At 37.6% G+C, this 16425-nt stretch overlaps 1 protein-coding gene across 2 annotated transcripts in view; it reads right to left on the bottom strand.

Annotated features, from left to right (window-relative positions):
* CDKAL1 (CDK5 regulatory subunit associated protein 1 like 1) overlaps positions 1 to 16425 on the bottom strand; it is a 718226-nt gene that overhangs the window by 275846 nt on the left and 425955 nt on the right. For both annotated transcript variants that reach the window (XM_010354099.2, XM_030929089.1), the window contains one exon: positions 7050 to 7216. In XM_010354099.2, the coding sequence (XP_010352401.1) occupies positions 7050 to 7216 (167 nt within the window). The remainder of the gene's footprint in view (positions 1 to 7049; positions 7217 to 16425) is intronic.

Raw genomic sequence — 16425 nt, 5'->3', positions numbered from 1 at the left:
AATGTGTATGAGTCCTTTTAATATCTGAGAAAAGTTTTCTCTCTTTAATATTCAGAAAGACACAAACTTCTGTTTCCAGTTTTAGGTGTTCCACTGACCTCTTAAAATTTATTCGCAAGTGCCAGGATAAGAATCAAACGGAGCACTGATGATTATAGATGGCAAAAAACAGTGCCAACCATTGCCAACAGTTAGATCAAACCACATACTGACATGTCTCAAAAGCTATAGGTGGATGGTTGAAATAAAAGATTTTTCCTTTCCATTTCCTTGATGAAAAACAAGTAATCTAGCATGTCTTTTTATTCATCAAAAGGGAAAAAATATTTTGTATACAACAGTAGAGAATATATTTACATATTATTCTATTATTCCAGAAAGTATAAACCCTAAGGAAAAGAAATGTTTAAAGACACAGCTTGAAGGGCTGAATTCAGTCTGGAAAATCAGTATTGCTTTGATGAAACATAAGCGCAGCATGTACTGAGTTTGCTATTATTTTGAAACTATGAGGTATTTTCTAAAACTCGGCAAAGGCAAACATATTATTAATGTTCATAAATTACCATGCAACAAAAGTCCTTGACAAGTATCTACTGTCTTTCACCAGATGAATTTATTTCACTAAATATAGAATTAGGTTAGAATACAAGGTCATTGAAGTAGAAGTAAACATACAAAAATCCAGGGTAGCAGGAAGCTGATTTCTTACAGTGATTAAAAGATTTCTAAACCAAAAACAGATGGGATATTTAAAATATCACTATTTGCAATTAACCTTATGATCACATGTACCATAAATATACTAAATGTAAATCTTGAGCAATACTACATATTTTAATTCAAGCTAAATAAAAGGTAGCACAATATCAACGTGAACGTTAGTGTCAATGTTTTTGGGCAATATTTTACAAAATAATATGTTTAAAAATATATAATTTGTTTCATTGTAATTTGAATATAGAAACAGTCCTTATTAAGAAGCACTTGCAACGCAGATTAATCAGTTTGCCCTCTCTGGTGCAGGTTGTAAGCAATGCACTAAAATTTTCATACAATTTTGAGACACGCAAGTCTCTTAAAGGGAGATAAGTTACTTTAAACTATTCATGACAGAGGGAGGACCAGGATAACTTTTTAAAATAAACATTTCAACTTTTATTTTAGGGGCAGGGGTACATGTGCAGGTTTGTTATATAGGTTAAACTTGTGACTTGGGGATTTGGCATACAGATTATTTAGTCATCCAGGTACTAAGCTTAGTACCTGACTTTTTTTTTTTTCTGAACCTCTGCCACTTCCCCCCGATATCCGTCAAGTAGGCCCAGTGTCTGTTGTTCCCCTCTATCTGTCAATGTGTTCTCATTGTTTAGCTCCCACTTATAAGTGAGAACATGTGGTGGTTGGTTTTCTGTTCCTGCATTAGTTTGCTAAGGATAATGGCCTCTAGTTCCATCTACGTTCCTGCAAAGGACATGATCTCGTTCTTTTTTATGGCTGCATAGTATTCCATGGTGTATATGTGCCACACTTTCTTTATCCAGTCTACTGTGGATGGGCATTTAAGTTGATTCCATGTCTTTTCTATGGTGCATAGTGCTGCAATGAACATACACGTGCATATGTCTTAAATACATAAAATCCAGATACTTCCTATTTTCCTTACTGCCCAAGAGCTTTAACATCTTTTCCCTGTCAGCCAATCCATGAAACTAAAACCAAGACAAACTGTCTGATTTTAATTTCTCCTCTCTAGTGGAGATTTTAAAAAGCAGTAACAGTTAAGAGGCAGGAAGAGAAGAAAGAAGTTAAGAGCCTAGATTATCTACAAGTTCGATAATCATACAATAAGCTCATTTGTTCTAGACAGTCCTAAAGATACTACCTATCACTATGGTATCTTAGCGGGGCAAATAAAACACAACACATCCCTTAGATGAATCCCTAACTGTCCAGTACATCGTCACAGACGCGTGACTCATGAGAAATACATATGACAACCATTCCCAAACTCTTCCGAAACTGGATATTCAGCAGATATGACGGTACTTCAATAAATGAGGCATGAAGCCAAGGAACAGTTAATAAGCCAAACTTTGAGCTATCATATCATTCAATATACATTTATTAAGTGTATGAAGTGTGTGTTATCACAGGCACTGATATACAAAGATGGACAGGACAACATCTCCCTTACGGTAAGAGTCATGTTGGATTTGTACATAAATAAGTAATCATGATGCACCATGATGAGTGCCCAGAGAGACAGAGACTTGTTGAACAGAGGTACTACGAAGCATAGAAAGTATGTGGGAAGAGTTTGGGAAGGCTTCCTTGAAGAAACAGTAGAGTAGAAAAGCATTTGCAAACTAGAATACATTAGAAACCAGTTCAGTGGCTAACTGGCTATGTCATTTAGCCAGTTATTTAACCTTTCTAACCCATGGCTTCTCAATTAATGAAACAAAAATAATAGCCAGACACAGGGGTGAAAGTGAAATTCCATCTCAAAAAAGTGGGCAAAAGAAAATTGAGGATAATAATATCTATATAGCTAGCCTGTTGTAAGAAGAAAAAGAGATCACACATGTAAAGCACTCAGTTTCCTGCAAACAAGAAGCACTTGATAAATTGTACTGATTTTATCAGTTAGGAGTGATTTCAGGTGCCTCATTAGCAGCAGTCATTGTGCCACTATTACTGGTCTCATGGCAACTTGTTGGGTTCACATGTCTTATTTTTAGTCTGAGTTAATACTTTAGTTGGAGGCTACCTATCACTAGGAGGAAAAACTAAGAAATGTAGTTTTAAGAGTAATCAAATTCATAAACCACTTCACTTTCTATAAGGTCAGAGTTCATTAAAGAGGAATGCAAAGGTTATTACATTAGCAATATCAATAGGAAAGCAAACACAGGGAAAATATATCTTATTTGCCACTACAGGGGCGATATATTAGCCAACACATGTAGTAGTAAATATTAGTATGTCTGATGAACACATCACTACCAACTGTCATCATACGGTAAGTATATCATGAGAAAAAGGTAATGTAAAAATTTCAGGAGTATGAAATGGTAAAAAAAGAAAAATACATAGGAGGTATCATTAGAGTACTCCTCAAGGGATAAAGGAATAAGAATGTAATAGAAAAAAAGAAGTACCCTGAATGTCCTAAAGGGCTTATTCTTATCCTTTAGGCAATAGGGACTTTAAGGTGACATAAAGCATGTTGATTGTTTTAACTATTGATTCTATTATCATATGCAACTTTACTACCGCATTGTATAAGCTCATAGGTATATTTCTTCAATTCCTGGGTGTCTTTGTCACAATATATATGTTTGAGATATCTTTTGTCAGCTATATCATACTTTAAATGAATCCTATATTGTTTTTGAAGGGCAGTGATACTAAAAATAAGGTTTGCAGATGTCCCAAACACATACTTCACTACTTGTCTATTAGTGATAAAAAGTTCTCCTTCCCTTCCTTTTATTCAGTCCACATGCATTCAATATTTACTATATAAAGTGCCACACACAATGCTAGACTCTTGAAGAAACCTTCAAAGTGATCCTGTGTTAAGTGTAATATGCATCCTCTATTCAATCTATGCAGATTGAATAAAATGTGTTCTCAACAGATGTATCTTTCCCCAGCATACTTTTAAATAATGATAAAAACTTTGATGCTTTCCTTTATATAACTTTCCCTTTAAACTGTTGGTTGTTTTTTTTTTTAAGTTGGTAAAAAGGGTTTTTAACAAATCTGACAGTCAGGTGAATAGGAAGTGAACAGAATGAAGAGGAGGGAAAACAGACCAGCCAAGTGCTCTCTAATTAAAGTCTGTTGTGTGAAGCATCTTCCAAAAAGACAAGAAGGCTGAGTCTTACCAATATAAAATTCTCAAGAAATCCTTGCCCTGAAGGTATTAAAGCATCAGGGTAGTTATTTCAAGAGTGGATTCCTTCAATTCCTACAGTTTAAAAAATCACCACCTTCATTTGCTGTTATTTTTTCTGTTTTCATCTTTTTTTTTTTCTTACTGGTGAACTCGGTTTGGCACCCTTGAGATAAGTCATGTAATTTCTGTAGAGTGGTCTAAGTCTAGTGAGAGGAATATGGAAATTTACAAGGTTTTGCTTTACACAGGACTGAGGAACACCAGATTTGGGCTCCCTTCCCTATTGCCCTTTTTGACACTGGGAAGCCGTGTAAACCTGCTGGGGCTCAGTCACCTTTTCTGTTATATAACGATGTGTTTGTGGAATCCTGAGTGTTCTGGGCTCCGCCATGCAGAGGAGGATGAGAAGAAACAGCAAGGTGTGAAGGTCTGGTCCAGGAAACAAAGGAAGAGTTTAAAAGCTCTTACTTTGAGATGGTGTAGACCTTTGATTCTTGTATATCTTTGTTTCCTTTTGCTCTATTTCTTTTGGATGGCCTTCTCCCTGGGTGTGGTATCGTAGCCTGGATTACCTCCTGCACATAAAGTGCATAGTAGTGGGTGGCTTTCTATGGGGAACAATTCTCACCCTTGAAGCTCATTTACTTCATCATCTTTTGCTGCCTCTTCTGGCCAGAGGTTAGGATTTCAAAGTTCAAGACTACAGTGTGGGACTCTATATTTTATGAAGAAGGCTCTTCTTTATTTATTTATTTATTTTTTTTGAGGTAATCTCGCTTTGTCACCCTGGCTAGAGTGCAGTGGGACAATCTTGGCTCCCTGTAACCTCTGCCTCCTGGGCTCAAGTGATTCTCCTGCCTCAGCCTCCAGAGTAGCTAGGATTACAGGTACCCATCACCCCGCCGGCTAATTTTTGTGTTTTTAGTAGAGATGGGGTTTTACCATATTGGCTAGGCTGGTCTCAAACTCCTGACCTCAAGTGATCCACCTGCCTTGGCCTCCCAAAGTGCTAGGATTACAGGTGTGACCCACTGAGCCTGGCCAGCTCTTCCTGTATTCATTCTCGTATTCACTCATGTATTGAGCCACTACTGGGTGGGATAGATCCACAGACAGATATAACAAGAGCATTGCCTCAAGATGACAATGTAGGAGGAAAGGCCAACATGATACATACTTCAAAGGATTTTAAAAATATAATGTCATGACAATCAGAACCTGTTATCACTCCAACTACAATCTATGAACTAAACATCTGGTGTTTTCCAGGGAAAGTACAAAGTTATATTTCAGATCTTTTGTTGATTTTTAGAAGCTCTTCTGGAGCATCTATGCAGAGGTCAACAAGTCTGGCACTACTTCAGGTGCTGAGCACTAGGATTTGCTACACACACAGTATTGGCTGCTGCAATCTTACAATCAATTAAAATGCTGAATTTATTCCAAGGAGTATTTGGTTAGTTACCTCGGAGCCAACACAGGATTTTTTTTCCTTGTGCTTATTCCTACTTGAACTTATCTGACTCTATCTATTGTGGGTCCCTGGATCCCTGATCAGATCTTTTCCAATCCAAAAAAAGTGGCTGTTATCATAAACCTTATATTGATGGAGGCTATTTCCCCTCCTATCCACTACATATCTAGTGCATCTCCTGGTCTTCATGATGTACGCCTCTCATATTTACTGCAAACACAGCAAGACTGTCACGGCTTTTAGCATATTTGATTTTTTTTTTTTTAACAGAGAATCACTTTGCTTTATCAAGTGTTGAGTCAAAGGGTTATGTAAAAGTTGACATGCCTGCGACTTATTTTTAACTAGCAAATCATAATCATCCCACACTGTCTAAAGTACTAAACTTAACATATAAATCATATGCCCTTACTAGAAAGAGCTAGCTAGAAAAATGTAAATAATAAAATTAAAATTGCTAAACTCCCTCATTATGTATTTATAATTAGCAGTCAAATTATTAACTCTGTTTTCAGAATTTCTGAAATAGGTTGTTGATATTAAGGAAGCTGTTCAACAAAAACCTCAACAAGTATAGTCTTAAAATCAAATCAGTGAAATAATCTTTTAAATGTTTAGCTAGCTATCCATTAGCATTTGCATTAAATTTCAGCAACAGTGGTTGTTTTAGCTTTTTGGGATGTTATTTTTCTGCACAAACATACTGCAAAGAACACACTTGATAAAAAATAAAAGTTATTTGTTTTCATATTTTACACATGACTTTCCAATAGCACTAATCAGATTTTATGTCCATAACTATGGGTATAAAGTAATTATTTTATTTCTCAAATAGTAGTCTGGATCCCCTGTCCATATTCTTTGCTCATATTTACTGTGTCATTTGCCATCAGGTACCACAGTTACCTGGACATATGCCCATTTGCCTAGTTTGACAGAGCTACTTAAGGGTAAGCATCCCAATCTGTGGAAAAGTATTAAAAAAAGTCAGGGATCACAGAACCACCTTTGTTCACAGTGATTACCATCATGTCGATAAATGAAAAATAAAGAAGGAAACTCTCTGAAAGAAAATGTCATGTATTCAGGGATGGGCATTACAATGGGAATACAGATGCCACGGTAACGCATGTGCGAATCAAGTGGAAGAGTCTCTTGTTCTGTGTCCCTCTGATTCAACTTCACCCCTATGTATCTCCAGATGAAGGGAGGAAATTGAAAATTCATCCTCAAGCTTCAAATACAGTACCCTTTCTGATATGGCTAACAGTAGTTTGGGTAACACCATATTGACTGTGGGTTGCAAAATTAATGCAACATATTAGCAGTTCTGAATCAGACAAGGGATCAAAATGGAGGAACTGAGGCAAATTTATGTGCTGGAAGACAGAAGGACTACAAATAAGAAACAAAGAACTGTGGCAAGGTGGCAAGTATTGAAAAATTGGGGCAATGTTAATTAATGACGAGGAAGCAAAAAGTGTTGGTTGCCAAAGAAGGGATTTGAAAGTCTTGATTCGTTCTTGGAAATGCGGGACTACAAAATAAATAAATAAATAAAATTTTGAAAGAGTTTTAAATGAAGCTGATGCGATGATACTGAGGCTGCCACACTGTCTGGATTGGTTAGTGTCTATGTCAGCATGCAAATGGGGTGCTTTTCCTTACCTCCAGATGCTCTAAAATATAGGGCGGATTTGTCATTCCAAGCCTCAGCATTGCTCCCTCAGGAATCACTTCAACCAGTTTCCACAGGAGTGTGGGGAGATTGGTGCCAATATCTCTGCCATAAGCCCCCGTGTCTTCACTGGTCAACCATATCTCACAAACACCCTCTGTGAATCAAAGGAGATAATTAACAAATCTGTGGCAGAGCTGTTTCCTTCATCATACAGCTGCTCACTCTTTATAATGCAGTATTTCTCAACACTATTATTCAGGCAGGCTGGGTATTCAATTGCAGAGAAAAAGCAGCTTATCCCATGGTGCCAGTGGGTTATTAAGTTCATTTTACGAACACCAGAGAGTTACAACAATGCTGTAAATTATCAGTGTGTCCTGTGAAGTGATTAACATTCACAGCCAATCAGTTCAACTGTGCTTCCCCCAAAGCACTTTGATCAAGACTAAAGCCTCAGTCCCACCTCAGAGAATACCTAGTTTATTGAATACTCTAAGTCCTGGAACTGAAAGTCACTTCACAGAACAGGTACTATCAGCAGTTAACTCATTAATCAGTATGGCACCAACCTAAGGAAAAATGCCAAGTGTAGTTAAGGTTTAGCTCACATATTATTAATTATTAGGTACCCATTTTTCTCGTAGCCACTATTCTAGTCTGTCTTCATTATTCATTCAAAAATAGTATTCATTTTATTGCTGCATTCAAAAAAGTTGGTTGCTGCCTAAACTGAGTGTTTGTGTTGGAAAACCTGTTTACTGACAGCTTGCTTTCTATTTTCCACAAATCAGACGTTAGGAAAATGTATATATATATATTTTGTGGTTATTATGTTATAAAGAATCCTGACTTCACATATCATACCCTGCAATGATACTGCTTCAAATGTCCAGAGGAAATACTTTGGGATCCCCCTCATGTTATTTAAAATGAATAAAACAGAGTTAGCAAGAGCCATTCAGGCTTTCATGGCACACAGAACTTTTCTGAACCCATATTCAATGAAATGATCAGCCTATTTTAAAAGGCCAAATGATTAACAAGGCTAAAACAAACAATGAAGTGAGCCTGTGAAATTTGTTCACGCTCAAGTGGTTTGTTGCTTCTGCAGAAGCTCAACACACACAGAGGCACACAAACTGAAGACTTTAGCCTGAACTAAAGTATAAGTTTCTAGAAAGTGTCTTCAAATTATAATTTTAAATTATCTTTAGTTGACAGAACAGTAGAGTTTCAAAAATACATTTAAATATTCCTAGCCAAGAGAGACAACAAATAAAACACATGGCTTTTATGTGAGTGTGGACTTAAAACTTACAGAATAAAAAAGCATAAAATAAAGATCTTTGCTCCTCTTAATATGTTCCAAGAGGTAGAAAAAAACACAGCATAAAGATTTCCAATCACTATTATTTTCTTTAGCATAAGAAATACAATTACTTTAGCAAAAAACTAAACCATATAAAAACATTTTCACTTTTTCCTGCCTATCTTTCTGAGACATACACATCCTCACTCACACCCACACAACATGGAAAATACAAGGATAGAAATAAGATTTTAGTTTCCCCAAATTAAAGAATCAATAACTTAGCATTGAAAACAGAATACATAGAAAAAAGATCACTTAAAAAGCTTTTTAAAAAATAAAAAGCTCAATACATTTAAAAAGCTGAAGATATTTTTAGCATCCGAAAATTCGTAGTATTATGGATATATGGGTTTTCATAGTTTAAATTAAATACCTAGTTCCAGAAATAATAAACCTTTGCTTAATCTTAATCATTTCATAAAAAGCTTTATCCTCCAAAGAAATAGTCTGGCATGTCCATAGGCTATTTTTAGAGGCGTATAATTTTATAAATATTCTCTGTAGATGAAATAAATCTTTTTCTATTTAAAAAGTAGACTGAAATTAGTGGTATCATCTTTAATATTATATCTGCCATTAGACACTGGACTCATACAATCTTTTTTTTTAACAAAATCTTATCAGAAAATCCACTCCAGGAAAAGAGATGGCTAAGTAACAACATAAACAGATTTTAAAACATTCTGAAAGAGGTTATAAAAACAGGACATTATCCATGATTTTCCAGTTACTGGCATTTGAGCAACACAATATGAATATTTTAAAATGAACAGAATAATTTTAATTTATAATTTTTCCATCCAAATGGTTCCATGTTATGCCTTATGTAGACAGCGCAGGTTCCTGGAACAGTGCCTTGCCGTTGCTAGATGAATATAGAAGGGGAAAAATCGCTATGAATAGGAATGGAAATAACATCCATGGAGAAACAGCAGCCAGCTCTTCAAGCTGCATAGGTGGGGACCAATAGCCCCCTGGTGGGCTGAAACTTCAAATTAAATCACATAAAGAGGAAGCAGCTGTAACACTAAATCAGCAACAACAGGAATAATGGTCTTGATGTCTCCAAGATCAAGGCTGCTAAAATACTCTACATAATAGCAACCTGGTTTAAAACACAATGGAACGAAAGAGCATGCGCAAAGTGAAACCCTTGGACTTGAGGAGAATTTTGCTTTGCCAATTCAATTCAAAAATCTGTCAAAGATGATCTTGTTCTTAGTCAATGTGAGAAAGTTCAGCTTTTGTAAGGGTGTATTTCAAGCATGAATCCTAATGAGAATGGATCTCTCAAACAGAGTTAGGATATGGAAGTCATTACATACTAAAAGTGACGCTAAATGTGGAATCCCCACGCCTGACATCCTTTTCCCTGGAAAGTCTCCTGATTACTCATAGCACAGGCAGTTCGTGCCAGGCCACGCTTGCATACGAAGTCACCAGAGCGCCTGAGGGCTTCAGTAGTCACTAATGGACACACATTGGGACACAAGCTTGTATCTGCACACTTAATTGGCTAGACTTATGGACAGAAGTGCTTGCCTAAACAGCTTCATTTCTTAAGGACTTCAGTTATGAGCTTTATTTCTTTGCACATTCAGTTCTCAATTCATCCAAACATTTATTTGGCCCTTACCGTGTGCCCTGCAGCTCTTCCAGCTCACAACAGATATGGATTCACCATTAAAATGGCTATTAGCTAAGAGCTGGCAAGGGGACACTTACTAACGTCCGCGACCCTTCGCATCCATCCCTGTTGTTGGTGGGGATACAATGGACAGTCTTCAAGAACACAGCCTTAGACCAAAATGAAGGGTCTGCTGGGCTGGCTTAAAATGGACACAATGTCGGCCTCAGTAAGATAGTCTCAGTCTGCACTAGAACTTGGAATTTGATTAGTATATGTCAGGAAAATAAACGCATGAAAGTGAAAAAGAGATGCAAGCAGGAAGAACTAAGATAAGAGAAGTGAATACCCATTAAAAACTCCCATGCCTGTAAAAATAAATATATGCAAAAAAGAAGGTGGTAGGGTAGGAAAGTGGGAGACAGAAATTGGGGTTTTTTTAAGCATCCAAGGGAAGATTTTACTTTTTTCTAAAATTGTTCATCTACCTGACTTTTGTTCATTTTCCCAAAAATTGTTCAGTCAACCTAACTTTTTAAATGAACATTATGTTCATCAGATCATCCACCATCCTTCTGATGCATTAATTTTGGTAAAAGGAAAGGCAAATACTGGGAAGAATGAAATGTACTATATAGGAAAAAAAGCCTTAAGTTTAGTTATTAGATTCCATGATCATCTTACCCAAGCAATTATAGATCAGCCTGTAGTTGAAACACAAGCCATTTCCCCCTGAATAAACAGCAACTCCAACAGCTAGATTCCCATCTCTGCTCCATAGCAATTTGAGATGACAGGAGATGGAAGTAGAAGACCTAAAAGTTTGATAATAAAAGGAGGATAATATCCTCAATCAAAGAGTCTCACCACAAAGAAAATTCTCTTTGAAAAATCAAACTTGGCCAAAATTCAATTTCAAAAGATTATGACTCACTATAACTTTATGTATGATCTTCATTGCAATAAATTAAAATATGGGTGAAGACTGATTTCATCTGGTCAAGAAGTAGCATTTCTCTAGTAGTTTCTGCTTTATCTATGAGGAAAATTTCCAGGATAAGTTGTTTCAATTATTCATGAATAGTCTCTAAAAATAACTACAAACATCCAAAACCTGTAAATAATGATTACGGGGATCACTTAGCTAAAGAGCACTGGATGGCAGGGAAACCTACATCAAGTACACATCATTTAAAAATCCTTGGAAAATCTGCTAACTCTACCTCCCACAACCCGGTGTGTGCTCTCCCCTCTCCATCTTTTTTTTTGTTTTGTTTTTTCTGAGACTGTTTCACTCTGTCACCCAGGCTGGAGTGCAATGGCACGATCTCGGCTCACTGTAACCTCTGCCTCCGAGGTTCAAGTGATTCTCCTACCTCAGCCTCCCAAGTAGCTGGGATTACAGGTGCACACAACCATGCCCAGCTAAGGTTTGTATCTTTAGTAGAGATGGGGTTTCACCATGTTGGCCAGGCTAGTCTCCAACTCCTGACCTCAGGTGATCCACCTACCTTAGCCTCCCAAAGTGCTGGGATTATAGGCATGAGCGACCGCACCTGGCCCCTCCCCCTGTCTTTTGTTCTCCATTCCTATCCTTTGTTTTTTCCTCTCAATTTTATCCTTGAGTCTTTCTCCGCCATCTGGTTCCAGCCTTTATTCTCCCACTAAGGAAAATACATTAAACATATATTACTTGTTATATTTATTTCATATGCATTAAATTGTCTGCTTTTACTTCCTGCTGCTTTCTTTTAAGGGTCACAGTGCATTATATTTTTAGGGGTTCTTTCTTCTTAAAAAACAATCTTAGAAAATTCGGACATTAGGCCGGGTGAGGTGGTTCACGCCTGTAATCCCACCACTTTGGGAGGCCAAGGCGAGCGAATCACCTGAGGTCAGGAGTTCGAGACCAGCCTGACCAACATGGCGTCACCCCATCTCTACTAAAAATACAAAACTAGCCGGGTGTGGCGGCTCATGCCTGTAATCCCAGCTACTCAGGAGGCTGAGGCAAGAGAATCACTTGAACCCAGGAGGCAGAGGTTGAATTACCTGTAGTTCCCTGAGCAAGTCACTATAGCTCTGGCCACTATGCTTTACACCCATGCTGTTTCCTCTACCTAAAATGACCTCTACTCTTCTTTACGTAAGAAATGCCTCGTTGAAGCGAGGCACTCGTGCCTGTCATCCCAGCAGTATGGGAGGCCAAGGCAGGCAGATCACTTGAGGTCAGGAGTTCAAGACCAGCCTAGCCAACATGGTGAAACCTCATCGCTACTAAAAATACAAAAAAGCCAGGCACAGTGGGGCATGCCTGTAGTCCCAGCTACTTGGGAGGCTGAGGCAGGCGAATTACTTGAACCTGGGAGGCGGGGGATGCAATAAACTAAGATGGCACCACTCCACTCCAGCCTGGGAGACAGCATGAGACTCAGTTTCAAAAAAAAAAAAAAAAGGAAAAGAAATACTTCTTCAGAAAACTTTCGTGACCACTGAGAATAATTTACATGCTCTTCTCCTGTGCTTTCAACACTCTTGTACATAATTCTGTTAATACAATGTGTTATAATTATTGGTTTGTCTTCCCTGAGAGAAAAGAAGCATTTCCCAGGCAGAGCTGCAAAAATCTAAAACACACACGCCTGGGACCTATCATGATGCTAGCAAACAGCAAGACCTCAATAAATTTTGGTTCCATCAATCAACATATTTGATGGGATCGCTTTCAGTAAAAAAAAAAAAAAGAGATGAACAGATTAAGTATATTTCAGCCAACATCTGAAAAGCACCTCTTCCTATACAGACACATAAATATACACACATACATATAAACAGACACACACACACACACACACATACAGAGACTGTGCACAAAAGTGGAGGAGGTTATATATTAGGCAATGAGGAAATACCAAACTGAATATTATTTGGACAATATGGAAATGCAGCTTGAATGTTGCAAAGTTTCTTCCATAGTCTCTTAACTTCTACACAAGATTAACAGTCCTGCTTAGGGTTCACTATTACCCTACAACAATAGCTGGCCAGCACAGCAACTGAATACAACCAGCTTTTCACTTACAGGTATGATGTTCTTTTTAGTTAAAAAGAAGTTCAGACAGATCAATACCCAGAAAACAAACTTTAACACTATTTTTATTGCCTTAATAACAATAGTTAACAAAGAGATGGTATTTCCAGACCTTACTGATATCTGTAATTATACTTGTTACAGAAAAAAAAATTTGTTGGCATAAATTGATAATGCTGTTGCTAAACAAAAACAACTTGTTTATTTCTTTCAAAAGGTCATCAGAAAGAATATTGTTGATTTCCATACTTCTGCAGGAATTTGGAAATAATGGAAAGTTCAAAATAAACTAAATACCATAAAAGGATGATACACTTTCTGAAAACAAGGCATCTGACTCCCTAGTCTCCAAAATCTGTAATAAGCCTCAATGAAGCAGATTAAGTTTATCCTCTTAATACCATAGTATGTTATGCTCCATATACGGGCATTTTTAATACCCCTAGAGAGAATATAGACAGCAGTGTCTATGAACAGGTCCTCTTGTGTTTCAGCATGATGTGGAGAGAGGTGTAATTCTATCTTTAAAAATCACAACGGGCTCAACCGCTAGCAGTCCAAACATTATGGATACACAAAGGAGGAGGAAGAGGAAAGAAGAAAATCATTAGATGCCTGCAATGCAGTACATTGTTCTCAGAAAATATTAATAATCAGTTGATAACGGTGATAAAAACTTTTCTAGATTTCAAGACTAACAAAGAGCTACAGAATAGTTTAGAGGGTAAAGAAAAGTAAAAAAACAAAGGATTTTTCATTATTTCAGCCACTGAGCTCAATTACGGAATGAAGAATAAATAAAAGTTCAGATTTTTAAAGGACAGAATTTTTATGAGTAATGTTTTGGTCCTAAAGGTCTTTCCCTTTGGGTCAGGCATAGTAGCTCATTCCTGTAATCCCTGCTCTTTGGGAGGCCAAGGCAGGAAGGAATCCCTGAGGCAAGGAGTTTAAGACCAGCCAGGGCAACACAGTGAGACCCTATCTCTACGAAAACTAAAAAAGTTAGCCGGGCATGGTAGTGTGTACCTGTAGTCCTAGCTATTTGGGAGGCAGAAGGATCACTAGAGCCCAGGAGTCGAGGTTACAGTGAGCTATGATTTCACCACTGCACTATACAGCACTAGAGCCAGAGCAACAGAGTAAGACCTTGTTTCTTTTTTTTTTTTTTTTTTTAGTGACCTTCACTCAAGGTACAGTCAAACAGAACTGAAATTCTGCAGTTAAAATTAGAAAATTTTGTCTTTAAAACTTATACAAGTACAGACAGTGCCCGACTTACAATGGCTCGACTTAGGATTTTTCAACTTTATGACAGTGTGAAAGTGATATGTGTTCAGTAGAAACCATACTTCCAGTAAACATACAACCATTCTGTTTTTCATTTTCAGTACAGTATTCATCACATTGCATGAGATATTCAACACTATATTATAAAGTAGGCTTTGTATTAGATGATTTTGTCCAACTATAGGCTAATAAAAGTGTTCTGAGCATGTTTAAGGTAGGCGAGGCTAAGCCATGATGATCAGTAGGTTGGGTGTATTAAATGCTTTTTCTTTTCTTTTCTTTCTTTTTTGTTTTGCTTTGTTTTGTTTTCAAGACAGGGTCTTACTCTGTCACCAAGGCTGCAATGCAGTGGTGTGACCATGGGTCACTGCGGCCTTGACCTCCTGGACTCAAGTGATCCTGCCACCTCAGCCTCCCAGGTAGCTGGAACTACAGGTATGTGGCACCACATCTGGCAAATTTTTGTATTTTTTGTACAGACAGGGTTTCACCATGTTGCCCAGGCTGGTCTCAAATTCTTAGAGTCAAAAAATCTGTTCTCCTTGGCCTCCCAAAACGCTGGGATTACAGGTGTGAGCCAATGTGCCTGGCCTTTAAATGCATTTCAACTTATATTTTCAACTTATAATGGGTTTACTGGGATGTGACCCCATCGTAAGTTGAGGAGCATCTGTACTTAAACAGCAAATAGAATTTTCTATTTTCTATTATATTATTATATGTTCAGTTTGAAGGTATATCAGGTATATGGTTTAGTGTCCTCATACAAATAAAACATCATTCATTCATTCATTCACTCATTCATTCATTGACTCCTTCTAGCAAGTAATTGTTGAACACCTATTATGTATCAGACACTGTTCTAAACCTTAGAGATAAAGTCTCTGCCCACATGAAACCTATTCAAGTAAAACAGACAATAAACTAAGACATAAAGAACATATTGTCAAGTAAAAATAAGTGCTAATAAAAATTTTAAAAGCAAGATAAAAGGCATGAATGATGAGGTCAGGTGCAGTGGCTCACACCTGTAATCCCAGCACTCTGGGAGGCTGAGGTGGGCGGATCACCTGAGGGCGGGAGTTTGAGACCAGCCTGACCAACATGGAGAAACCCCATCTCTACTAAAAATAGAAAATTAGCCAGGCGTGGTGGCATATGTCTGCAATCCCAGCTACTCAGGAGGCTGAGGCAGGAGAATCACTTGAACCTGGGAGGCAGAGGTTGCAGTGAGCCGAGATTGTACCATCACACTCCAGCCTGGACAACAAGAGTGAAACTCCATCTCAAAAAAAAAAAAAAAAAAAGGTATGGATGATGGTACTGGATTACATCCCAGTAAACCCACTGTACGTTGAAAATATGAGTTGAAAATGCACGTAAAGGCCAGCCTCATTGGCTCACACCTGTAACCCCAGCATTTTGGGAGGCCAAGGAGGGTGGATTTTTTGAGTCCAGGATGATGAAGTAATTGGGAAAAGACACTTATTTTTGATAGGGAATAGTTGAGGAAGACTCACAATGACACAAAACCTGAATGAATCAAGGTAGTAAGCCATGTAGATCAGCTATCTAAAGGAAGAGCCCTTGAAGCAGAGGGAATATAAGTACAAAGACACAATATGAGTATGCCTGCAGTTCCCAAGGCACCACAAAGAGGTCAGTGTGGTTAGAATGAAGTGAGTGAGGGGTTTGTGGTGAGAAAGAATTGTACAAGGGGAGCCAGTGTTAACGGAAGTTGTTATAAGGGGCTCAAGCTCACAGGGCAGGACTAAGAGAGCAAAGATGACATGTTGATAAGCTATGCACTGTCATAGCCAATAAATATGCAATATGTATATTATAGTTGCCAGTGAAAGCTCTCAATAATTTCACTTTAAGATATTCTCATACTTATGCTCATGAAAACTGAATGCAGTTTCAAGATTCTCAAATCACTAGATATGTTGTATAAGAAGGGGCAGGAAAAAAATAACATAATTTAAC

This window comes from Rhinopithecus roxellana, chromosome 4 (assembly GCF_007565055.1).
Source record: "Rhinopithecus roxellana isolate Shanxi Qingling chromosome 4, ASM756505v1, whole genome shotgun sequence".
Taxonomy (NCBI): Eukaryota; Metazoa; Chordata; class Mammalia; order Primates; family Cercopithecidae; genus Rhinopithecus; species Rhinopithecus roxellana.
The sequence above is the reverse complement of the archived record's forward strand: the minus strand, read 5'-3'. Positions and strand labels throughout refer to the sequence as shown.